Below are 27125 nucleotides of genomic sequence, written 5' to 3'. Positions count from 1 at the left end.
TGCTCCCTTCAAAAAATAAAAGTTTCCAAAAATGGGAGAGGAGGAGGAAGAGGCGGAAAAGGGGAACTTCCTCTTTTGGGTGAAGTTCTGCTTTAAGAATGACAATAATGTCTAGTGTCTTTGAGGATCCTAACAACATCAATGGCTTCCACAAATATTAGTAAATATAAACAGCTGGGATCTCTGTTTTTACTTCAATGGCAGAAGCAGATTTTGTTTGGTCTCTGATGCCTAGCACAGCCTTTCTCATCCAGTGTTCCATGGAACTCTTGGGTTTCTACAGAGGCTGACAAGGGTTCCTTGAGCAGTCTAAGGAGGTACTATACTTCTTTTCTGGTCACCAGTGAAAGGGGTATCTCTCCACTCAGCACCAATGTACAAGGACACTACACTTTTCCTGGATGCATTACATTTTTGGCCATTATTTTTATTTACTTCAATTTAATTAGATTTTTACTGAAAATAGTTCATATAGGGTGTAAAATATGCCGCACTGTTTAACCACCAGCTGCCCAAGCCAATTCTGACACTTCTCTCCTACATGTAAATATCAGCATTTTTTTGCTAGAAAATTACTTAGAACCCCCAAACTTTATATATATTTTTAAGCAGAGGCCCTAGAGAATAAAATTCTGGGGGTTGCAGTTTTTTTTTATGTCACACGATATTTGCGCAGCAGTTTTTCAAAAGTAAATTTTTTAGGAAAAATATATTTTAAAGAAGTTTATTGCACGCAAACACAGTATAAAAGGTGATGTTACGCTGAGTACATAGATACCTAACATGTCATGTTTTAAAATTGTGTACGCCTGTGGACAAACTATGGTACTTTAAAAACTTCATGGGTGACGCTTTAAAAGCCTTAACATGTTACCAGTTTAGAGTCACACAGTAGGTCTGGTGCTAGAATTATTGCTTGAGTTCTGAGAGCAATAATTCTAGACAGAGACCTGTGGCATATCTGCATACATGTAGGTATCTGGTACTTTAATACCTATGGCATCTGCCTGCATGAGTTGGAAACTCTTGCACATGTGCAGATGTGCCACATGCCTTTGCTGGTTCAAAGACCTGCAATATGTCTGGGGCACACACGCACCTGTCAGTAAAACATCCTTCTGGCATGTGTGATTTGGAGAAGGCTTTGGGGGTCCCACGTCATTCTCACCTATGTGCAATACTAAAAGGTTGGAAAATGTTTACATAAATAGAAATATTCTCCAATTGTGGTGGTAATCGTGCTCTTGGGGGGCGGGGGGAATAAGGGCAGGGTAGTGAGCCTGTACAAAGAAAAGTTATTTTACTGGGTAACGTTACTTGAACAAGCATTTAAAGTGAAACTCCACTTTTGTAGAGTAAAAAAAATCCCTTCTTGGTGAACAATGTGCATTGCAGTGATTATACAAAGTAGCAGATATCTACCTGTTTCTGTCCTGAAGAGAAAACTCTTTATTCCACGATGTCCTTTGGATACTGATTCTGAATGGGAATGACTTGTTCATTATATTCAGCTCAGTGCTCTGATGTGAAAATCTGCAGGGTCTGCATCTCTTTAGACATATTAAACCCTTGGAGAATATCTCACAAATGTAATTGCAACTTTTTTTCCCAGAAAAATGCAATTACCTCTTAAGTTTCACACTTGTGTGATTTGTATTGTGTTTGCTGAAGTGTATGTGACAATCCATTTTATATTGTTTTCTACGGAGCTCATTAACAAATATGCATTTTCCTGCAGTGTGTTTATGGAGTAGGTGCAGGCACTTTGGTACTGGAAGGTGCAATTTTGGCCCAATAGACCTCAAAGGGAGCACATGAAAACAATGTACATGCATTTTTAGTGCATTTTTTAGGGTTTTGTGTTTAACGACCGGGTTCCTCCTCTTCCAAAAAAAAGTATGATACCCCATCAAAAATGTACTTGAAAATGCATGACTATGCAGCGGCACTAGTGTGAACCTAGCCTTAAAGTAGAGCTAAAGGCAAAACTCCTGTTTTGAATAGAGTCAGGGAGGATTATAGTGCCTGTCAGTTTTTTTTTGCCATCAGTGTCCCCTTGGGAAGTTTTCTCATTACTTCCTGTCCCATAGCTCATTGAGCAAATCCCTGGTTATCAGCTGGGTCATCAGGACAATGTCCCCCTTAGTGGTGAGCTTGGACATGTTCGGACTAGAATCCGAACCCACGTGTGTGAGCCTGCCAGGAAGTTCTCACTTTTATGAGCCAATATTCTGTAACTGGGACATTTCACATCCTGGGATATGTACTGTATATGTGTGTCTGTGGGGTGGGGAATGCCCCGGTCACAAATGGTTGTCCCGTACAGGTGACAGCTTCCTGGCAGGCTCACTCACATGGATTCGGATCCTAGTCCAAACACACCCGTGCTCATCACTTATAGGAACACTAATCCTGATTGTAGTAGCAATTTTGGAAAATCAGGGAACTCCAGACACGGACTTGAGGAAAACAAGTTATTTATTAAAACAGCACTGAGTGACCCAGCCAGGCTCATGCCTGCAAAGCCGAGTGACTTGTATCTACTTCTTACAAGCGTATATACCAATGATTATGTCACAATGTATATTGTTCCTCTTTCACTTTCTATACATTCAAAAGTCTTTCTAAACTCTGCAGAATAAAACCTTGAATAGCAGCTGCAGATAAGGGTACTAGCGACAGGCTGGTACACATTACTCACAGGAAATAAGGGAGGGGAAAACTGATCTAAAAGCTTTACTTTGCAAGCAGATACTATTAAAAATTTTAAAGTTTAAAGGGGAACTCTGCTACATCTGGGTGCTGCCACATAACCTAGGTGATAACCAGGGCTTTTCTCAATGAGCTATGAGACAAGAAGTGATGAGAAATCTCCCTTGGAACACAAAAAATAAATAAGTGATTCCTTTTATACAGTTCCACTCTATTCCTCTTCTGGTGACAACCCAAAATTTGGGAATTTCTTTCACTCTTGATTATAACATTAAAGTAGAACTCCAGGCTAATCCTAACCAAAACTAAAACTGTCCCCTTCCCCTCCTAACACCTATACTAACTAACCAATGGAAGAAAGATGTATTTTCAGGCCAGTCAGGTCCGGTCATGTGGTCGGCTCCGTTGCGTCAGCCAGCAGTGGCTACAGGGGAGAGGAGAGTGCGCTGACAATGAATGGGCCAAAGTATGCCTATGGGTGATGTCGCTGCACAGACATTACCAGCCATTGTCTATCCTCTCCCCTGCAGTAGCCAGGAGGAAATCATGCGGGCTGAAAATAGGTAAGTATACACATCTTTCTTCCACAGGTTAGTTAGCATAGGCATTAGGAGGTGAGAGGGGACAGATTTAAGATTAGTTAAAGCAGTATTAAATCCAGTAGCAAATATTTGTTATCCTAAAGCTTGCCAATTCTTATATGTGGTGGCTGCATTCATTTTCATTTTTAGTCTTTCTTTCCTTTATTTTCACCTGGTGATCTGGCTAGTAACCACATTCAAAATGCAACCAAAGCTGCATCAAAGTCACACAACATAATCACACTGCAAAATGCATCAAAATCGCATCACGGTAATGGGAACCGAGCCATTGGGCTCACATCACTAAAGCAGATCGCATGTGGTATTTAGGTGACTGACACATTTTTCCTCAATGTGATGCTGAATATGTCAATTCACTATCACCATTATGCAGTATGCACTCAAAAAGCAAAAATGCTTGGTAAATACCACATAAAACGGCATTAAAGTCAGTTCACTAAAGGGAATAAATAATTTATTGCATGAGTTAAGTTAGTAGTGGTCCCGGCATGCGGTATGTAAGGAATGTAAAGCTATAAGGTTAGGTTTACACCTATGCAGTTTACGTTTGATCCGTTTCTTCCATGCGTTTTGCGGTGCGTCTTTTTAGCTGTTTTTTATGCTTTTTTTTTTCTTTTTTTTTTGTTGCTAGGCAGATTTAAAATGCAAAACGCATCAAAAATTTTGAAAAAATGCATGCTTTTCTGCAGCATTTCCGCAGAAGTCTATAGAACCAAAAACACACCTTTTTGCATTTAAAAAAGTCCCTGACCCTTTCCAAAAAGCATACTGAGTGAAAACGTGGAGATGTGAACGTGTCCCATAGGAAATCATGTTAAATGGACTGTAGTGTGTTTCTGCAAACCACTGCGGAAAACGCTTAGGTGTGAACCTAGGGTAATAGGCAATTTTGAGTAGTTTCTGCCTTTTTGGATCAGTTCTTTCAACACTAATGCATAGAAACCTAAATATGGAAAAACACAGAATCATTGGGGTTGATTTACTTAAAGTATAACTAATAGGAAAACTTTTTTTTTAGTTTTGGATAGAGTGGAGAGGTATTAGAACACTTTTTCTGGTTTTATTGCTGTCTGTGCCCCCGTTAGAGAGACTCACCATCTTTATTTTACCCTCTCCGATAAGTTCCTACTGACATCATTGATATCTATAAGGGGGTAATCATAAGGGGGTAATCATTGCTATCTATAAGGGGGTAATCATAAGGGGGTAATCATTGCTATCTATAAGGGGGTACTCATAAGGGGGTAATCATTGCTATCTATAAGGGGGTAATCATAAAGGGGTAATCATTGCTATCTATAAGAGGGTAATTCTTCTCAGTGACCACAAGTGTAAGGAGCATTCTTCCCACTGACCATCACACTAACATATCATGAGTTGTAGATATAGTCATTAATAGCAGGGGTTCCTGAGACTGGAAAGTTATTTCAAGGATTCCTCTGTGTTGAAAAAGGCTGTTTTAGCCTGGGTTCACACATATTCGATGCGGTATAACGCATGTGATTCGTACAGGAACCGCACCGCATTCCTGTACAAATCACATGCGAATTGTGTGCAGTGCAATTGGTGGCTCAAATCGCATCCGCACCACAAAGGTGCAGGACCCTTTTTTTGGTCCGCACTAGAATCGGATCGCATGGGTATTCACACTCATGTGATGCGATACTGCACATCGCACCGCTTTTTGCAGACCAATTTCAGGGTGTTGTTAACTGAGATTCTGATGTGGTGCAGAATTCACACAGAAAACGCTGTGAATCCGCACTGCATCAGTGTGAACCCAGGCTCAAAGTGTAACTAAAGACAAAGCTTTTTTTCATCTTGGATAGAGTAAAGGAGGGTTAGAACCTCTGTCAGGTTTTTTTGCTATGTGTGTCCCACTGGGGAGATTTACCCTCAATTCATGTTCTGTTGCCAAAACAGAAAGTGAAATCCCAGCAAATTAACCACTTGCCATCCAGAGGATTTACCCCCCTTCCTTACCAGGCCTCTTTTTGCTACTCGGCGCTGCACTAATTCAACTGAAAATTGCACGGTCATGCAATGCTGCACCCAAACGAAAATTTACGTCATTTTTTTCACACAAATAGAGCTTTCTTTCAGTGGTATTTGATCATCTGTGCGCTTTTTATTTTTCACGCTATAAACAAAAAAAGACCACAAATTTTGAAGAAAAACAATATTTTTTACTTTCAGCTATAAAAAATATATAGTAAATTCAAAGTTGGTTATAAATTTAGGCTAAAATGTATTCTGCTACATGTTTTTGGTAAAAAAAATCCCAATAAGTGTATATTGATTGCTTTGTGTGAAAGTTATAGCGTCTACAAACTATGGTATAGATACTGCAATTTACGCCATTTTTTTGCTATACAGCACTGCACTAGTTTAATGGACAATTGCGCGGTCATTCAATATGGTACATAAATTAAATTTATGTCCTTTTTTTCACACAAATAGAGCTTTCTTTTGGTGGTATTTGTTCACCTGTGCACTTTTTATTTTTGGCGCTATAAACAAAAACATTTTTGAAGAAAAAAATGTTTTTTGAAAAAAACAATATTTTCTCATTTCGGTCATAAAAAAAATCCAAAAAAACAAAAATTTTGTCATAAATTTAGGCCAAAATATATTCTGCTACATGTTTTTGGTTTAAAAAATCCCAATAAGTGTATATGTATTGCTTTGTGTGAAAGATATAGCATCTACAAACTATGGTTTAGATAATGGAATTTACACAGCTTTTACTTTCTGACTGCCCATCACATTTCATGAGGTGCTAAAATACCAGGATAGTACAAACACCCCCAAATGACCCCTTTTCATAAAGTAGAAAACCCTAAGCTTCTTTCAGTGGTATTTATCACCTGTGCGCTTTTTATTTTTCACGCTATAAACAAAAAAATACCACAAATTTTGAAGAAAAACGATATTTTTTACTTTCAGCTATAAAAAATATATAGTAAACTCAAAGTTGGTTATAAATTTAGGCTAAAATGTATTCTGCTACATGTTTTTGGTAAAAAAAATCCCAATAAGTGTATATTGATTGCTTTGTGTGAAAGTTATAGCGTCTACAAACTATGGTATAGATACTGCAATTTACGCCATTTTTTTGCTATACAGCACTGCGCTAGTTTAATGGACAATTGCGCGGTCATGCAATATGGTACATAAATGAAATTTATGTCCTTTTTTTCACCCAAATAGAGCATTCTTTTGGTGGTATTTGATCACCTGTGCGCTTTTTATTTTTGGCGCTATAAACAGAAACATTTTTGAAGAAAAAACATATTTTTGAAAAAACAATATTTTCTCATTTCGGTCATAACAAAATATCCCAAAAAACTAAAATTTTGTCATAAATTTAGGCCAAAATGTATTCTGCTACATGTTTTTGGTTTAAAAAATCTCAGTAAGTGTACATTTATTGCTTTGTGTGAAAATTATAGCATCTACAAACTATGGTATAGATCAGCAATGGGCAAACTACGGCCCGCGGGCCGTATACGGCCCGGCGGCCCTTTTAATCCGGCCCGTGGAGCGTGATACAAAAAAAAAACAGCCAGGGCAGCGCGCTCAAATGCAATGATTGGCCAGTCTCGCTGCCACTCACATCCTGATAGCCAGTGATTGGCTGTCAGGATGTGTGTAGGCGGGGCAGCGTGACGAACGTGAGGGGAGCTAGGCTCCTCTCACAGTCTGCCCTGAAGACCGGAACGGCGCGGGAACACGGCGAGAAGAACGCGCGGAGCAAAGGTAAGTAAATTGACACAGGGGGGACTTGGCTTACTACTTGCTACTTACTTACTACTACTATATGAGGGATGAATTAATATGGGGGATGAATTAATATGGGGAATGAATTACTATAGGGGGGATGAATTACTATGGGGGATAAATTACTATGGGGGATGAATTACTATAGGGGGGATGAATTACTATGGGGGATGAATTACCATATGGGGGATTAATTACTATGCTTACTATGGGGGAATATTACTATACTTACTATGGATGGCATGGTAGTGGCTGGGCCGGCCAGCAGCTAGTCCGGCCCCCGGGTCCAATATATGAACCCATTGCGGCCCTCAAGTCAAAAAGTTTGCCCACCCCTGGTATAGATAATGGAATTTACACAGCATTTACTTTCTGACTCCCCATTTCATGAGGTGCTAAAATGCCAGGATAGTACAAACACCCTCAAATGACCCCTTTTCGTTAAGTAGACACCCTAAGCTATCTGCTGAAAGGCATATTGTGTCCATGGAAGATTTATTTTTTTTCCACAAGTTTCTGGAAAATGACAAAAACATTTTTTTTTTATTTTACAAAAAGTTGTCATTTAAATGATTTATTTCTCGCACAAGCCATGGGTATATGTAGAATTACACCCCAAAATACATTCTGCTACTTCTACCGAGTATGAAGATACCACACGTGTGAGCCTAGCCACATACAGGAGCCTGAAATCCAATGACCACTTTGAAAGCCTAAAGGTGCGTAACTTCCTCATTTCACTTCCTCACTACCTATCACAGTTTCGAAGGCCCAAACATGCCGGATAGCACCAAACCCCCCCAAATGACCCCTTTCTGGAAAGTAGACACCCCAAGGAATTTAAAAACAGGCATGGTGAGTATTTTGCAGATCTCATTTTTTCTCACAAGGTTTTGAAATATAAAAAAAGAATAGAAAAAATGTTTTTGTTTGTTTTTCTTCATTTTCCAAAAACTTGTGGCAACAAATGAGATCTGCAAAATACTTAACATGCTTCTTATCAAATTCCTTGGGGTGTCTACTTTCCAAAAAGGGGTCATTTGGGGGGGGGGGGGGGGGGTTAGGTGCTATTCTAGCATTTCAGGGCCTCCGAAACTGTGATAGGTAGTCAGGAAGTATAATGAGGAAATAAAGCCCTTTAAAAGCCTGAAGATGCTTATTGGATTTTGGGGTCCTGTACTTGGCTAGACTGCCAAAATGTCTCTCACATGTGGTACCCCCATACTTGGGAGAAGTAGCAGAATATATTTTGGGGAGTAATTCCACATATACCTATGGCATGTGTGAGCAGTAAATTATTTAATTGACAATTTTGTGTAAAAAAAAAAAAATGTTTTTCGTTTGTCATTTTCCAAAAACTTGTGGTAAAAAAATAAATTCTTCTATTGATTCAACATGCCTCGCAGCAAATAGTTTAGGGTGTCTACTTTCCAAAAAGTGGTCGTTTTGGGGGGTGGGGGTGTTTTATGCCCAGCATTAGAAGTTTATGCCACACATCACTCACTCTTCTAACCACCTGAAGAACAAGCCTTTTCTGACACTTTTTGTTCACATGAAAAAAATCAGTCTTTTTTGCTAGGAAATTAATTGAAACCCCAAACATTATATATTTTTTTAAAGCAAACACCCTAGTGAATAAAATTGTGGGTACTACAATTTTTTATGGCACATAGTACTCGCGCAGCGATTTTTCAAACGCAATTTATTTTAAAAAATACACTTTTTTACTTTTAATGCAAAAAAACACAATATATTGGCCAATTATTTGGTAAATTATAAAAGATGATAGTATTCCGAGTAAATAGAAACCAAACATGACATGCTTTAAAACTGCGCATGCCCCGTGCAATGGCGACAAACTGCATACGTTTTTAATATCCATAGGCAATGTTTAAAAGCCTTTACAAGCTACCATTTTAGATTTACAGAGGAGGTCTAGTGTTAGAATTACTGGCCTTGATCTGACGTTCACGGCAATACCTCACATGCATGGTGCAACCGCTGTTTACATACCGGCACAGGGTCAACGCTTATGAACGCAGGGTACTTTTTTTTTTTCTTAAGTTATTTTGATTTTTTAAAATTATTTTTACACTGTCCTTTTAATTTTTTTTTTTATCACTTTTAATGCTATCACAGGGAATGCAAATATCCCCTAGAACTTCAATGGGCATTGTCATATTCTTTTTTGAGAAATCTGGGGTCTATCAGACTCTAGATCTCTCCTCTGCCCTTACATTATCTAATCAAACCAAAATCAGTGTGATCAGATGCTTTCCCAATTTACAAATGGCGCTGTTTATATCCTGCGAAACTGAAGTGATGAAATGCTTGTAGCTTCCAAATTCTTAGGCTATAGAGATGATTGGCACCACTCTGATCTCCAATAAGCTCTATGGTCAGCTGGCAGAAACACCGGCTGCATTCTCAGGTTCCCCCGATGGCACGAGACTGCCCGAGAAGCCCATGGAACGCAGCAGGGAAGGGGGGCATCATCTCCCACTGCTTATAAAAGCAATCCTGCAGTTAATTAGCCACTAGGATTGCTTTTACATGAAAGCTGAACTCCAGCTGAAAAAAAAAAATTATACCAGGATGATGCCTGCAGCTGTAGGCATCATCCTGGTATAACCACTCAAAGTCCAGTGATGTACCAGTACATCGCTGATCCTTGTTGGTTATATATGCTATGTTCTTTTGGGGGTTTTTTATGCAGCCTGTGGACTGAATTAAAAAAATAGAAGAAATCTCTGCCAAAAAAAAGTGTGTGGTATGCCCACCATTAGAATATATCGCCCTGCATCCACTCACTTCTAATGGTGGGCACACATTAGGTCACACTTTGCCACAAGCGCCAATTCCAAGATTGTACAAATGTCTAAATAGTGGCACGCTTGAATAAAAATTGTTCACGTATAAGTGGTACCCCATATGGAAAAAGGATGACACCAAGTCCCAAACTATCTTGCCACTACTCCCCATGTAGTCTGGGCATCCAGGGGGCTCCACATGACTATCTTTTCCCTTGTAAATCCAAAACTTATAAGTATAGCCTGTTGTCCTCTCACAGATCTTCTACATCTTGACCCCATATCTGGCACGCTTGCTGGGGAGAAATTGTTTGAATGCAAGGCGGCCAGAAAAATTAATTAGGGACTCATCAACGCAGATTTTTTGCTGGGGAGTATAGACATCTGAAAATTTTTGATTAAGGTGATTTGTGAGGGGCTGAATTTTGTGTAGCCGGTCAAATTCAGAGTCACCCCGAGGATGACAGAGTGTATTGTCATTGAAATGCATAAAACACATTATACTCTCATATCTATGCCTGGCCATAGCAGCAAAGAACACAGTATATGATGAATCGGGTCTGCGGACCAATACAACTGGAATTCATTTCTTTTACTAATGCCCATGTTGAGGGTTAGGCCCCCAAAAAAAGTAAATTCGGAAACAGTAATGGGTTTCCATGTGACTGGTCTGGCAAGGTTTGAATTTGGGTTGGCGGCGATAAATTGTTGTGCATATAAATTGCTTTGATCCACAATCAACGCATACAGATATTCCATGAAAAACCGCTCCAAAAATCAAGGGGAGTAGTTAAATTTTCTATTTCCACCTGAATTCCAGGTTGAGCAGTGAATGGGGGAAGTACGGGTGCTGCAAAATTTGTGGACTGCCAATCGGGATTTGCAAGCACATCCGGAAGGATATTAGGAGCTCTACAGGTCTGTGTGTGAATTCTTAGTGGCTGCGGGACAATACTTGTGCTCGCCTCCGCACTGGCTTGTACTGCACTTATGGGACTCGCCACGACACCAAGTCATACTGCAGTGCTGGTATTATTATTATTATACAGGATTTATATAGCGCCAACAGTTTGCTCAGCGCTGTACAATATAACGGGAGACAATACAGAACAATACAGTTCAATACAAGAGGGTTAGGAGGGCCTGATCCTGGAAGCTTACAATCTAAGAGGCTGCATATAGGAGTCATCAAAATTTACCGGCAAGTGCTAACAGAGATCAGGCCTGATTCTGCGAACACTGCGGTTTTGTGTGTAATATATCAAGTGACAGTGACCTACTGACACTGCACTTGCTGGGGGAGAAGGGGGGGTAAGCGTGGGGGCTAAACGCAGGTGCTGGCAGGTTCCCGGGGCTGATCCCGCAAATGCTGTGTTTTTGGGGACGCTATACTAATGTGAATGCTGGTATAGTGCTGATTTGATCAAAGATATTGACTCGTTAAGACACTATACTAGCAATGGAGATTTATTGTGTATCAGCGTGTTGCTGGCAATCAAGGGGTTAAATGTGATGACTGGTGTACTGACGGGCAATCTGACGCCATCTGGGAGGGGCATGAAAACCACGGGAGCGTGAATCACGTATATATATATATGTGATTTTACGTACCCATGCCGCCCTGTAGTAGTATTTCTGTTATAGGGTGGTCAGGAAGCGGTTACAGAAGTGGTTTGTGTTACGTCGCTGCGTTACTTTAACTGACATTTGCGCGTTCATGCAACGCTGCACCCAAATTAAATTTACGTTCTTTTTTTCCCACAAATTGAGCTTTCTTTCGGTGGTATTTGTTCACGTGTGCGTTTTTAATTTTTTGCGCTATAAAAAAAAAAGGCTGACAATTTTGAGAAAAAAAAACAATATTTTGGACTTTTTGCTATAAAACATGTCCAGTAAAAAAATTTAAAAATCAAATTTCGTCATAAATTTCGGCCAAAATGTATTCTGCAACGTCTTTGCTAAAAAAAATCCCAATGCGTGTAAATTAATTGGTTTACGTGAAAGTTATAGCGTTTACAAATGGCGGGATACTGGGATTTTTTTTTATAATAATAATTGCGGCAATCAGCGACTTATGGTGGTGATCAGCGATTTATGACAGTGATTAGCGACTTATGGCTGGACTGTGGGACTGCGGCGGACATTTTGACACTGGGGGGGAACTGACTTGGGGTCACTGACATCCCCAGTGACATCAATACAGTGATCAGTGGAAAAAAAAACACTGACACTGTACTAATGGCACTGGGGAGGAAGGGGTTAACATTTTTATTGAATGAAAGGGTTAACTGTGTAAGGGGAGTGTTTTACTAGGGGGCGGGGGTGTGTACTTCACAGGAACACGCTGATCCCGAGAGATAAAGTCTTCTCTCAGGATCAGCGTGCTCTGAACTGAGAGATAGCAGAGCTGCAATGTAAACAATGTTTACCGCTAAAACCGATGTTTACCGGTAATCACCGGGACTTGGCGGCTAATGACCCGCCGGGATCCGGTGATGGACTTCCGCTGTCACAATCTGCGGGACGGGTAGGGCGGGCACACCTGTCGCGCGCGCCCCCTACCTGTTTTGCTAGACGCCATTCTTTTAACATGCTCTAGCACAGTGGGGCCACCCTGCCGCAGTGTATATACTGCGGCTGGTATTAAAGAGGTTAAGGGAATCCCTTGGGGACCCCCAGGTCACCAGAACTAGTGTCCTGATTGGAAGATTTCCCCTATATTACTTTTCTGGGGACAACCCAAAATTTGTGATTTTCTTATACTTTCACTTTCAATGATAATGGTAATCAGGACAATTAGAGAAGGTGAATCTCCCTAATGGGGACAGACAGCAAGAGAAACCCAGTAGGTGTTCTAAAACCTCTCCATTATATATATATACCCTTCTTCCACCAATAAAAAAGGCAGCGTTGTAGAAGAAGGATACAGTATTTATATACTGTATATGTGTTATTTTTGATGCTAGTTTCATTCAATATTTGACATTTATAAATATATTTTTTATTTACTTAAATTACTTAAATGTTTTTTATACACTATGTGTGTCCTGTGATAGTAGCTTCCCTTTGACTGGTATTACAGTCACCTTTTTTTGTATTAATACATCTGCTGCAGGGACTGCATATTTCTATGGTTTGAACCATTTATTTTTATTTATTTTAGGTACTTATATTATATAGTGCTGTCAATTTACACAGCGCTTTACATATATATTGTACATTCACATCAGTCCCTAACCCTCAAGGGGCGTCCCTAACTTACATTCATACATACACATACTAGGGCCAGTTTAGACAGGATCCAATTCACCTACCAGCATGTCTTTGGGGTGTGTGGAGAGGCCAGGGTGCCTAGAGGAGGCCCACGTGGGCACAGGGAGAGCATCCAACCTCCAGGCGGGTGGTGCTGTGGCTGGGATTTGAGCCAATGGCCCTGGTGCTGCCAGGTGGAAATGCTAACCATTTAGCCACTGTACTGCCCCATTTTACCTCTTTATTAGCAAATAAAACTGACAGGGGTTCTAATTCTTCTCCACTGTATCTATCCCACTGGATATCGCATGAGATAAAATACCGCATGGTTTCATGAGATAAAGATCACACATTTTGATGAAATACTGCATGCCTTACTTTAGTAGCATTTTTTATTATAAAATCTTTGAAAACGCTGTGAGCTATTTCACTGCAAATTTTAAACAGGAAAATACCGCTTCCTGAATTGAGCGCCAAGCCTGTTATTTTTCAACATAAACATCTCTCTTGCAGATGTAGAGTGATGAGACAAACCATTTACCTCTGACGGGGGTGCTTACAATGATCAGCTTTTATTTATTTAAAACCTTTATCCCAAAAAGAAAACGTTTTTCTGTAACTGTTTCTAAAACGTTAGCTGAAGATCAGCTTCAATTTGTTGGTGCATATAAATCCGCTAGTACATCTAACACACCCTTCCCCCCCACACTGACAATGCTGCTGCTGTCCAAAGATAGGACTGCTGTTAGAAATCATGGGGCCCCTTACAGCAAAGTTGACAGGTCCCCCTCGTCTGAAAATATCCAAACAATATTTTCACTACAAATATACTAAAATCATTATTAGAGGACACAAAAATAACATAATTGTTACTTGTAATGTCACTAAAAGCAAAAGGAAGAGGAATGAATACTGTCCCGCTGTCCTCAGGAATGGGGTGCTGGCAGTTAATATCACCATCCAGGAGTGTGTATCTTGTAAGCAGATTACTGTCACTCTCCCTGTCCGTGTTCATGTGTATATGTGGTGGCCTCAGCCTACTTCACTCCGCAGGCCATGCCTACTGACGCGTTTTGCCCTGCTCTCCGGGGGACAAAGCATCTTTTAGCTATTGCAGAGAGCCGCACAGTGCATTGTTCTGTTATTGCACCCCCCCCCATCCTGCTGCACTGATCCGCTTGCTGCCCAGGCCCCCTACAGGAGCACTACCGCCCCCTATTGGCGGCCCTTCCAAAGGTGTCTCTGTTGCTCCTTCATCCAGAGTGGAGGCACTCTAACATAGGCGGCGTATATTGGCCACAGCACCAAGTGAAAACAGAGTGAAAATAGACTAAAAATAAGAAAACTAATGCAGCCACCACATCTAATAATTGGTCAACTGCAATATATTACATTGTGGGTTTAATACCTCTTTAAGATTAGCCAGGAATAATACTTAAAATAGGACAAATAGAGAGGATGAACCTCTTTAAGGGGGGGCACAGACAGCAATAAAAACCTGACAGGGGATCTAATTCCTCTCCACTCTATCCAAAATTTTAAAAAAAATCTCTTAAGGGTTGATATACTAAAACTGGAAGGTGCAAAATATTAGTGTAAGATTTACTGGATAAAGAAATGTATAGATTTACTTGACATTTATTACTTAGTGATGGGAACACTCCCCTATTCGGTTCGCGGTCAAACATTCTAACCTACTGAAAGTCTGACTGCGAAGTTTGAACAGGGACAATTTACTGAGCGGTATCTTACGTAGTATGTAGTAAGATACCGCTCAGCTACTAAAATACTGCATGTGTTATATTAAGTCATGTGGTATTTTAGTAGTGAAACATTCTTTAATGTTTCAGCTGTCAGTGGGGTTCCCTGCTAACAGCTGAATGTCAAAAGATTTGTCAGCATTACTGACAATTAGAAATTTAAAAAAAAAAGGCATGGGGTCCCTCCTCCCATCCATACCAAGCCCTTTGGGTCTGGTATGGATTTTGAGGGGAACCCCCATGCCAACATTTTTTTTCAAAATGTCGTGTGGGTCCCCTCAAAATCCATACCAAACCCGTATCTGAGCATGCATCCTGGCAGGTCAGGAAAGGGGTGGGATGAGCAAACGCTCCCCCCCCCCTCCTGAACCATACCAGGCCGGATGCCCTCAACAAAGCACCTTATCCCCATGTTGACGGGGACAAGGGCCTCTTCCACACAACCCTGTCTGGTGGTTGTGGGGGTCTGTGGGCGGGGGGCTTATTGGAATCTGGAAGTCCCCCTTAACAAGGGGGCCCCCAAATCCCCCCCATGTGAATGAGTATGGGGTACATCGTACCACTACCCATTCACAAAAAAAAGTGTAGTGTAAAAATGACAGGTGACAGTCTTTGACAAATCTTTTATTAAATAAAATAATGTCCCCTGAATGAAGTAGATCCATCAATCATGATGCCAGCCACCACCACCACCGACCCGAAAAAAGAAAAAAAATACTCCATTCCTGACCCTGGCTCCCGGCAGTCTGCAAGCTGCACCACGATGACAGCTCATAAATACTGTGATGACCAGGGGTGGACTGACAACTCATGGGGCCCTTGGGCAATAGGGGATCATGGGGCCCCTGTGTCCTTGCCCACACTCAAAAAAGCCTATAAAAAAGGTACCAGGGGCATTTCATGGGGCCCCCTACTGACCCCGGGCCCTCGGGCAGTGCCCGAGTGCTTGAATGGTCAGTCCGCCCCTGGTGATGACGTCACAAGGGGCAGAGCTCCCCATGACGTCATCATGACATCATTATGCGCTGTAATTGGCCAAAGCATTGCACCTGACCTGTGGCTCTGGCCTCTTGATTGGCCAAGCCATGAGGCTGTCACTCCCATGTATGCGTGTGGGAGGCTCAGCCGTGGCACAGAGCTCTGAAGGAGCGGCAAGGGCAGACCATTCCTTCAGAGCGCATGTGCTGGTGATGTCAGTGGTTGCACGGACACTGAATATCTCATAACGCACGTTTAGAAGATATTCTTTGTACCTACAGGTAAGCTTTATTATAGCCTGCCTGAAGGTACAAGTGGCCAGTGGGAGTTTAATTCCACTTGAAGCTTTGACATTAAAGTGGTTGTAAAGGCTCAAGGTTTTTTACCTTCATGCATTCTAAGCATGAAGGTAAAAGACCTTCTGTGAGCAGCAGCTTCCCCAGCTCCTCTAAGTGCCCATTCACATATATGCGGATTGCATGTGATTTGAACCGCATCCAATCCACATGACATGTGAAATAACATGTGAAATAACATTGCTTCCTGTGCCTTTTCACATATGTCCGATGCACTGGTGGTGCTGATTTAGTGCGGTTTTAAAAAGAGACATGTCCGATTTCAGCAGTGCGCTCTGGTTCAGGTGTAGATGGCAGGCTATTGACATCTATGGAAACCGCTTCTAACCCGTATATGTGTGAACAAGATAAGATCCTGAGCTAATCCTGTCCTGAACCCGATGTAAACCTGACATGAACCGCTGAACAACTATTGTATCAATTTGCTTCAATCTGCACTGCACATGTGTGAATCAACTACTCACCTTAGTGCCCATTCACACATATGTGGATTGGATTCAGTTTGAACCGCATCCAATCTTCATGACATGTGAAATACCATTGCTTCCTATGGTGCCTGTTCACATATGTCCGGTGCATTGGCAGTGCGGATCCAGTGCAGTTTACCCCCCCTGGCGGAAATCCCGAGTGTAGCTCAGGGTTAAGTTTCAGTACCAGAAGCAGTAACCCCAAGCTACACTCGGGATTACACGTTGCTCTGGGTGATCTGGTTGATCTGCGGTGCGGATTGAAAGAGTGCTGTCCAATTTTGAAGCAGTGCGGTCCGGTTCAGGTGCAGATTACAGACTATTGACTTCTGTGGGAACCGTTTCTAACCCACCAATGTGTGAACAAGATAAAATCCTGAGCTAATCCTGTCCTGAACCTGATGTAAACCTGACATGAACTGCTGAACAACTATTGTATCAATCAGCTGTGAAACCTAAGCTTCAACCTGCACCGCACATGTGTGAATCAACTGTAATCAGGGCGGACTGACTATTCGAGCACTCGGGCACTGCCCAAGGTCAGTAGTGGGCCCCATAAAATGCCCCTGGTACCTTCTATAGGCTTTTTTGGGTGTTTTTTGAGTGTGGGCAAGGACACAGGGGCCCCATGATCCCCAATTGCCCGGGGGCCCATGAGTTGTCAGTCCACCCCTGACTGTAATACTCCCTTAAGCCCCCTCTCGATCCATCGATGTGCACTGGAGTCTCAGCAATCCTGGGGCTCCCTCTCCTCATTGGCTGACGCCAATGAGAGGAAAGAGGAGGCGGGGCCGAGCCACGGTTCCATGTGTGAATGGACACATGGAGCAGCAGGTGCCCCCATAGCAAGCTGCTTGTTGTGGGGGTACCCAACAGGAGGGAGGGGCCAGGAGTGCAGGCAGAGGACCTGAAAAGAGGAGGATCCTCTGTGCAAAACCACTGCACACAGCAGGTATGATGTTTACTATATTAAAAAAAAATGTAAGCCTTTAGGGCTCGTTCACACTTGGCTGTTTTACCAACGCTTGCCAAACGCCCCTATAGCGTTTGGCAAGCGTTGGTTCGGCGTTTGCGGAGCGTTTTTTAACGCTCGGCAAACGCTCCGCAAATGCCGCGTGTGCGGTTTAGTGGCGGTTGCTAGGCGTTAATAACGCCCCACAAACGCCTATAATACAGTTTGAGTGGTGTTACCGCTCCGCAAACGCCCTGCAACTGCGTCGCAACCGCACCGCAAACGCCGGCCGGGCGTTTGCGGAGCGGCACCATTGACGAGAATAGGAGGCTTCAAAGCCTCCTGACTCGACCAGAGGCGTCCGTTTTGCCGCGACACGACGCAAACGCTCCGGTTAGAACAGCACCATGTGCTGTAATGTGCAGAATTGGCAGAGGCGTTTGGGAAGCAGTAAAAACGCTTCCCAAACACCTCTCTGCCGCCTGCACACAAGGCTAGTGTGAACGTAGCCTTAGTATCACTTTAAAACCTGGAAGGGAATTGGTTTCTATGCAGCTTTCTGTTTTAATACATCAAGCCCAGGGGCGGACTGACCATTTGTAAACTGGGGCACTGCCCGAGGGCCCGGGGTCAGTAGGGGGCCCAATGAGATGCCCCTGGTACCTTTTTCATAGGCTTTTTTGAGTTTGGGCAAGGACACAGGGGCCCCATGATCCCCTATTGCCCGGGGGCCCCATGAGTTGTCAGTCCGCCCCTGATCAAGCCCTTACTTATACTTTAACCCTTGCAATACAGAAGGGAGGGGGGGGGGCACAGCAAAGTTTGTTTCTTCCTCCCAGTGCATCCTTGGGCTGTGAAGGATCGTAGGAGTGCGGAGCGGGTGTAGTGTGGGTTGTGGGGATCAGTAGTATGATTCCATATGATGGATGCCGGTCCCTGCGCTCTGTCCTGGATGATGCGGAGTGTAGTCGCTGAGGCTCCGCCCCCTGTCTGCAGAGCGGACAAGTCCCTCTCCCTCTCGCTGCCTCTCCGGTGATATTAGTACATCGAGTCTTCCCCGGATAGGCGGGCTGTGTCCTCCGCTCCTTTCAGGAATTAGATCCCCGCCGGCTGCGGCTCATCCCCGGGAATCCCCCGACCCGCAGAGCGCTGTGTGCGGACCTCCTGTGCTCTCCTCCCTCCCCCCTCCGAGGATCGCTATGAGTACCTGTAGGAAGAGATGTAAGAGGGAGATCCTGAAGTTCGTGCAGTACCTGGTCAGGCTGGCCACAGGAACCCTCCATGCAGGTAAACTTCAATGGGAGGGGGGGGGGGGGAGCCAATCAGCACTCAGCTGTCAGAGATCTGTCACCTCTATAATGATGGGGGGGGATCTGCCTGGCAAGGTGTCATTTACATATTATTGCTGATCATAGAAGCTGTGTGTGACATTTACATCACAGTGAGGGGTATACTATTTACTGAGAGTAAAGCAGCTGTGCATGGCAACCAATCACATTCTAGCTGTCATTTGCAAAACTGAACCAGACAAGCTAGAGCTAGAAGCTGATTGGTTACTATGCACGGCTGCTCCAGTTGTAGTAAATCTCTGGCTGCGTTTTGTTGTGTGAAATCAAAGATCGCTTCTGCCTGTAATTGTATTATTGTGGTGTTCTGCTTATTTCAGCTTTTATGTTTAAAGCGATAATAAACCCAAAAGCAAACATTTACGATATTGCAGCTTACCAATTCTTAGATGGGATGGCTGCATTAGTTTTCTGTTTTTGAGCTTTCTTTCTTTTATTTGCACCTGGTGAGCCTGCTAGTAAGTCTGTTGTTCAACAGAACAAGCAGTTCTGCAGATGTAGAAGTTAGAGGGTTGAGACAAACCATTTACCTTTGACAGGGGGGCTTACAGTGATCAACACTTATTTACCCCTGGTTCACATATCCACATTCCTGCATTCCGCGTTTTGCACGGGCACAAGATCCCATTTATTTGAATGGACTCCCGTGTCCCGGGACATGCAGGGAAGAAGTCCCTGCACTTCTTCTGAGAACGCAGCCAAGGTTCCCAGTACAGTTTCGATTTCCAGTGCGGGCGGCATGCCATTAGAATTAATGGCACCCACCCGCGGGTCCACATTCCTGTGTGCGGGTGGTGCGGCTGCACGGATTTCTGTGCGGATCTGCACCGTCACCACCCGCACATATGTGAACCAAGCCTTAATATTATTAGTAAACAGGATTTATATATCACCAACAGTTTGCACAGATAGTACAAGTACAATACAGTGCAATGCAGGCAGAATGAGAGGGCCCTGATCATGGAGCTTACAATCTAAAGTCATTTATGTAAAACCTTTATCCTGAAAGGGGAAAACAACTCTTTGCTGTGACTGCCTACAAAGTATGAGCTGGAGTTTGGTTTCAGTGTATCTAAATCTGCTACTATATAGAACACTACCCTCCCCTCAGATTAACAATGCTGCTGTGTGCTGTGCCTCTTGTGCTCATTCATCCAGAGTGAGGGGCACGCTAATATAGGAGATGTGTTACTGGCCAGATCACCAGGGCAAAACAGAGGGAAAAAAGGCTAAAAAAAGAAAAGGAATGCAACCGCCATATCTAATGATTGGTAAGCTGCAATATATTACATTTTTGGTTTTTGGTTCAATACTGCTGTAAGGTGTAGTTATACTTGCAGCTGGGGGGGGGCAAAAAACAAACACCTCAGTTGAGCCATGATTTTACCTACCACCCCCCAACTCCTCCCCAAAGGCGGGCCATATACACTTTGATTTTATCTGATTAATGTGCAATTCAATCAAGACTATTGAATCAGAAACCTTCTCTTCCAGTCGATTTAGACTTGGTTTAGAGAAAATTCGATCAAACTGACTTGATCAGCCAGGGCAGCAAATTATTGATGGTTTTGCATCGATTGGAAGCACTGAGATACATTGTCCATGAATGTGTTTCAGTTGATCAGACGATGAGATTACATGGTGGAAACAGATGCGATTGATAAGAATTGATTGTAAATTACAATCATATCTTAACTATTGATTAAAATCCATTTGTCCATTTTAAGCACAGGGCCGGATCTTGCCTGTCATGTGGGGGGGTAGTAAAAAATGTCAGGGGGGCAGAGGCTGGGAGGTCAGCAGGGCAGAGGACGGGTCACTGCTGGCAGGGCAGAGGACAGGGGTCACTGCTGGCAGGGCAGAAGACAGGGGTCACTGCTGGCAGGGCAGAAGACAGGGGTCACTGCTGGCAGGTCAGAGGATGGATCACTGCTAGCAGGGCAGAAGACAGGGGTCACAGCTAGCAGGGAAGAGGACAGCAGTTCACAGCTGGCAAAGCAGAGGACAGGGGTCACTGCTGGCAGGGCAGAAGACAGGGGTCACTGCTGGCTGGGCAGAGGACAGGGGTTCACAGCTGGCAAAGCAGAGGACAAGGGTCACTGCTGGCAGGGCAGAGGACAGGGGTCACTGCAAGCAGGGCAGAGGACAGGGATCACTGCTGACAGGGCAGAGGACAGGGGTCACTGCAGGCAGGGCAGAGGATAGGGGTCACTGCTGACAGGGCAGAGGACAGGGGTCACTGCAGGCAGGGCAGAGGACAGGGGTCACTGCTGGCAGGGCAGAGGACAGGGGTTCACAGCTGGCAAAGCAGAGGACAGGGGTCACTGCTGGCAGGGCAGAAGACAGGGGTCACTGCTGGCAGGGCAGAAGACAGGGGTCACTGCTGGCGGGTCAGAGGATGGATCACTGCTAGCAAGGCAGAAGACAGGGGTCACTGCTAGCAGGGAAGAGGACAGCGGTTCACAGCTGGCAAAGCAGAGGACAGGGGTCACTGCTGGCAGGGCAGAAGACAGGGGTCACTGCTGGCAGGGCAGAGGACAGGGGTTCACAGCTGGCAAAGCAGAGGACAGGGGTCACTGCTGGCAGGGCAGAAGACAGGGGTCACTGCTAGCAGGGAAGAGGACAGCTGTTCACAGCTGGCTAAGCAGAGGACAGGGGTCACTGCTGGCAGGGCAGAAGACAGGGGTCACTGCTGGCAGGGCAGAAGACAGGGGTCACTGCTGGCGGGTCAGAGGATGGATCACTGCTAGCAAGGCAGAAGACAGGGGTCACTGCTAGCAGGGAAGAGGACAGCGGTTCACAGCTGGCAAAGCAGAGGACAGGGGTCACTGCTGGCAGGGCAGAAGACAGGGGTCACTGCTGGCAGGGCAGAGGACAGGGGTTCACAGCTGGCAAAGCAGAGGACAGGGGTCACTGCTGGCAGGGCAGAAGACAGGGGTCACTGCTGGCAGGGCAAAAGACAGGGATCACTGCTGGCAGGGCAGAAGACAGGGGTCACTGCTGGTAGGGCAGAGGATGGGTCACTGCTGGCAGGGCAGAAGACAGGGGTCACTGCTGGCAGGGCAGAGGATGGGTCACTGCTGGCAGGGCAGAAGACAGGGGTCACTGCTAGCAGGGAAGAGGACAGCGGTTCACAGCTGGCAAAGCAGAGGACAGGGGTCACTGCTGGCAGGGCAGAAGACAGGGGTCACTGCTGGCAGGGAAAAAGACAGGGATCACTGCTGGCAGGGCAGAGGACAGGGGTGCACAGCTAGCAGGGCAGAAGACAGGGGTCACTGCTGGCAGGGCAGAAGACAGGGGTCACTGCTGGCAGGGCAGAAGACAGGGGTCACTGCTGGCAGGGCAGAAGACAGGGGTCACTGCTGGCAGGGCAGAGAATGGGTCACTGCTGACAGGGCAGAAGACAGGGGTCATTGCTGGCAGGGCAGAGGACAGGGGTTCACAGCTGGCAAGGCAGAGGACAGGGGTTCACAGCTGGCAAGACAGAGGACAGGGGTCACTGCTTGCAGGGCAGAGGACAGGGGTTCACAGCTGGCAAGGCAGAGGACAGGGGTCACTGCTGGCAGGGCAGAAGACAGGGGTCACTGCTGGCAGGGCAGAGAATGGGTCACTGCTGGCAGGGCAGAAGACAGGGGCACTGCTGGCAGGGCAAAGGACAGGGGTTCACAGCTGGCAAGGCAGAGGACAGGGGTCACTGCATGCAGGGCAGAGGACAGGGGTTCACAGCTGGCAAGGCAGAGGACAGGGGTCACTGCTGGCAAGGCAGAGGACAGGGGTTACTGCTGGCAGGGCAGAGGACAGGGGTCACTGCTGGCAGGGCAGAGGACAGGGGTTCACAGCTGGCAGGGCAGAGGACAGGGGTCACTGCAAGCAGGGCAGAGGACAGGGATCACTGCTGACAGGGCAGAGGACAGGGGTCACTGCAGGCAGGGCAGAGGATAGGGGTCACTGCTGACAGGGCAGAGGACAGGGGTCACTGCAGGCAGGGCAGAGGACAGGGGTCACTGCTGACAGGGCAGAGGACAGGGGTCACTGCTGACAGGGCAGAGGACAGGGGTCACTGCTGGCAGGGCAGAGGACAGAGGTCACTGCTTGCAGGGCAGAGGACAGGGGTTCACAGCTGGCAAGGCAGAGGACAGGGGTCACAGCTGGCAAGGCAGAGGACAGGGGTCACAGCTGGCAAGGCAGAGGACAGGGGTCACAGCTGGCAGGGCAGAGGACAGGGGTCACTGCAGGCAGGGCAGAGGACAGGGGTCACTGCAGGCAGGGCAGAGGACAGGGGTCACTGCTGGCAAGGCAGAGGATAGGGGTCACAGCTTGCAGGGCAGAGGACAGGGGTCACAGCTTGCAGGGCAGAGGACAGGGGTCACTGCTGGCAGGGCAGAGGACAGGGGTCACTGCTGGCAGGGCAGAGGACAAGGGCACAGTTCTTTCTCCCATTACTGCACTGCACACAGCCTGGGTACAGGCAGCAGAGCTCCTCCTCCCCACACAACGCATAACTGGGATCAGTATAGTGTCAGGCTGGAGCAGTAGAATGTCAAACTAGGCAGGTAAAGTATCAGAATAGGGGAATATTGTGTTAATTGAAGTGTACTGTCAGTATAGTGACAGGTTTGGGTTGGCTTGGAGGGGGCATAGCCCGCCCCAGCACCCCCCTAGATCCAGCCATGTTTCAGCATATCGATCATATGAATTATTGGCTATAGATTGATTGCTAATATCAGGAGAAATTGATTGGAAAAAAAATTGATCACTTATCCAAGCATGTATGGCTTCTATAAGCTGCAAAGGCAGCCATACGGGGATTGCATCATAATGCAGCAAATATTATCCCCGCTGTTGTGTTCGCCGAATGCGGCTTTGCCACAACCACAAGCAATGCACTTGTTTGCAGTGTGGAGGTGTGGGCTGTTAGGAGTTAAAACAGGCAGTGAGGAGGTAACATGATGCCTCCTCATTGCCTGCAACACCCTCTGAAAAGTGATCCATTGCTGATCGCTCTTCAGAGAGCAAAGCAAGTGTAAACAAGCCCTTGGAGCAATCTTTCTCAACCTTTTTAACATGAAGGAGCCATTGAAATAACTTTCTGGTCTCAGGGAACCCCTGCTAATTGTTATATCTACAGCTCACGGCACATTGGTATTAATGATCAGTGAGAAAAATCATTGGAAAGATGTATCTCATTAATTAAGGTCACCACACACATTACTATCTGATTGTACAATCCCTGTTAGATGGACCAACAACTACTGCAAGGGTCTGACTGATCCATAATAATTTGACATAGTTTATAAGGTTGTGTCCTGGTTCGTATCTATGCAAGTCGCAGATGATGCGTTTTCCTGGGGAATTTTTCACACATGTTTTTAATGCATTTTAGATGTATTTTGTGATTTTGGGAGGTGTCTGTTGTCTTCCTGGAGAAACCAGAAAAAATGCAGCAGAAACGCATTACAAAACACAAGCACTTTGTTTTTGATGCGTTTCCACTGCATTTCCATTGACGTCTGTGGAACCAAAAATGAAACCTGCTGCAGGAAAAAAAAGTCCCTGAGCCTTTCGAAAAAAATGCACTGGTGGAAAATGCACACATGTGAACGTGACCCATAGGAAACCATGTTAAATAGACTATAGTGTGTTTCTACAAAACTGAAATGCACTGAAAAACTCATAGGGGTGAACCCGGCCTGAAAAAAAGACCGAGTCCCCTTCGGTTCAGCCTATGTGTGTTTGTAAATGTGTGTGATTTTAATTTTCAAACAATTCCCATAGCCCTGTGTATTCTGGCTCCTGGGGAAGACATCAAAGTGTTTAGAAGTTGTCGACACTCTGCTAGTACTACTTTCTGGGAGAGGGAGTTCCACATTTTTACTGCTTGTACAATAAAGAACCCTTGCTCCATTCTGAGATTGAAGTGATTCTAAAGGTTGTTTTTTATTTTTTAAAAATAGCAAACATGTCATACTTACCTGCTCTGTGCAGTGGTTTTGCACAGAACAGCCCTTGTCCTCCTCTTCTCTGGTCCCGGCAGGCGCTCCTAGCTCCTCTCCCCCGCTGAGTGCACCCCATAGTAAACTGCTTGCTCTGGGAGCAGTCATGCAAGCTTGCCCCCTGTGTGTCCATAAAATTCACAGGGCACATCTCAGTGCCGTCCCCGGTCCCTCCTCACTGGCTGTGATTGACAGCAGTAGGAGCCAATGGTTCCCGCTGCTGTGTTTCAGCCAATGAGAAGGGAGAGACCTAGGGGAGTCGCTGTTCTTGTGCACATCGCTGGATCAAAATTGGGCTCAGGTGAGTATAAAAGGGGGTCGAGGGGGAAAGCTGGACTTTTGTTTTTTTTTACCTTCATGCATAGAATGTGTAAAGGTAAAAAAAACCTTCTGCCTTCACCACCACTTTGAGCCCGGGTTCACACTGATGTGGTATGGCACATTGCATGTGAATTGCACAGGAACCGCACCACATTCCTGTGCAAATCATCTGCCAATGTGAATTCTGCACCGCATAAGTGTGAACCCGGGCTGAACCTCCTTTGCTCTAACTTCAAATTATAGCCGTGTGTCCTCTTCAGCGACCTTAGAGTAAACCATTTATTACAATTACTGGAGTCACCTTTGATAACTTTGTACAAGGTAATCATATTCCTTCTAAGGCTGTGCATTGTGGGAACTTGCAAAATCACATCCTTTCCCGTAACGTGCAGAAATGCACTGCTTTATTGCAGACACATGTTGGTGCCATTTCTTCTTAATTGCCTCCCCATGCATGTGCAACGTGCTCGTTTTTGCATGTGCCACAACACTTGGTGCTGCAGTACTTTCTCTAAATGTTCAGGGACTTTTTTTGAGTGTTTCTTGCATGTAGGGTAGCCAATAGAAATGAATGAGCTGCCCTACATGAAATGTGTGGAAACACACAGAACCGCAGGTGTTCTCTGATGGTGTTAACCAGCTTTAAGTGTCTCTTCTTCAGAGTAAATAACTGTAATTTATGTAATCAATCCTCATAGAAGAGGTCCTCCACCCCCATAGAAGAGGTCCTCCAAGGCCATAGAAGAGGTCCTCCAAGGCCATACAAGAGGTCCTCCACTGCCATACAAGAGGTCCTCCACCCTCATACAAGAGGTCCTCCACCCCCACAGAAGAGGTCTTCCACCCCCACAGAAGAGGTCTTCCACCCTCATAGAAGAGGTCCTCCACCCCCATAGATGAGGACCTCCACCCCCATAGAAGAAGTCCTCCACCCCCATAGAAGAGGTCCCCCACTGCCATAGAAGAGGTCCTCCACCGCCATAGAAGAGGTCCTCCACCCCCATAGAAGAAGTCCTCCACCCTCATAGAAGAGATCCTCCACCCCCATAGATGAGGTCCTCCACCCCCATAGAAGAAGTCCTCCACCCCCATAGAAGAGGTCCTCCACCGCCATAGAAGAGGTCCTCCACTGCCATAGAAGAGGTCCTCCACCCCCATAGAAGAAGTCCTCCACCCTCATAGAAGAGGTCCTCCATCCTCATAGAAGAGGTCCTCCACCCCCGTAGAAGAGGTCCTCCACCCCCGTAGAAGAGGTCCTCCACCCCCGTAGAAGAGGTCCTCCACCGCCATAGAAGAGGTCCTCCACCCCCATAGATGAGGTTCTCCACCCCCATAGATGAGGTCCTCCACCCCCTTTATTAGTTTTGTTGCCCTTTAGTGAACTCTGATTTAACAACATCTTTTCTCAGCACTGGTGACCAAAACTAAACTAGTTTAGGGAAGTGCTTAAATCATATAGTAGATAACTCTACAGTTGATTGTACAGTCAGATTGCAATGTGTATGATGACCCTTACAGACAGCTAAAACCATGATTGGTGTCATTGGTTACGAGGCAGAAAGTTCTTGAGGAAACTCTGGAGGAACCCAGGTTGCGAAAGATGGCAGAATATGTCAATGCAAATGGTAATGATGACTATAGAATGATGTATTATCAAATATTTTGGTTGGCAGTGTTTAGATGTTTTATGTTTATAGTGGTATTTTCCTTGATCGCGTTGTTTTTAAGGTTTTATATTTTGTAAAACGAATTGGAAGAATGCCTTGTAACCTGCAGCTTGTCTTGGAATAATGGCA

General features: G+C 45.0%; 1 protein-coding gene across 3 annotated transcripts in view; it reads left to right on the top strand.

Annotated features, from left to right (window-relative positions):
* KCNIP4 (potassium voltage-gated channel interacting protein 4) overlaps positions 1–27125 on the top strand; it is an 892326-nt gene that overhangs the window by 130157 nt on the left and 735044 nt on the right. The window contains exon 1 of one of the 3 annotated variants that reach the window (XM_089677483.1): positions 18677–18956. The exons of the other annotated variants lie outside the window; for them this stretch is intronic. Coding sequence (XP_089533609.1) covers positions 18869–18956 — 88 coding nt within the window. The 5' untranslated portion in view covers positions 18677–18868. Of the gene's footprint in view, positions 1–18676; positions 18957–27125 lie in introns of those variants that run through there. 3 annotated transcript variants of the gene reach the window in all.

Source organism: Staurois parvus, unplaced genomic scaffold, assembly GCF_062004578.1.
Source record: "Staurois parvus isolate SC_StPar_1 unplaced genomic scaffold, SC_StPar_1.0 ptg000186l, whole genome shotgun sequence".
Lineage (NCBI taxonomy): Eukaryota > Metazoa > Chordata > Amphibia > Anura > Ranidae > Staurois > Staurois parvus.
Note: the sequence above shows the minus strand (reverse complement) of the source record. Positions and strands in the feature narration are given on the sequence as shown.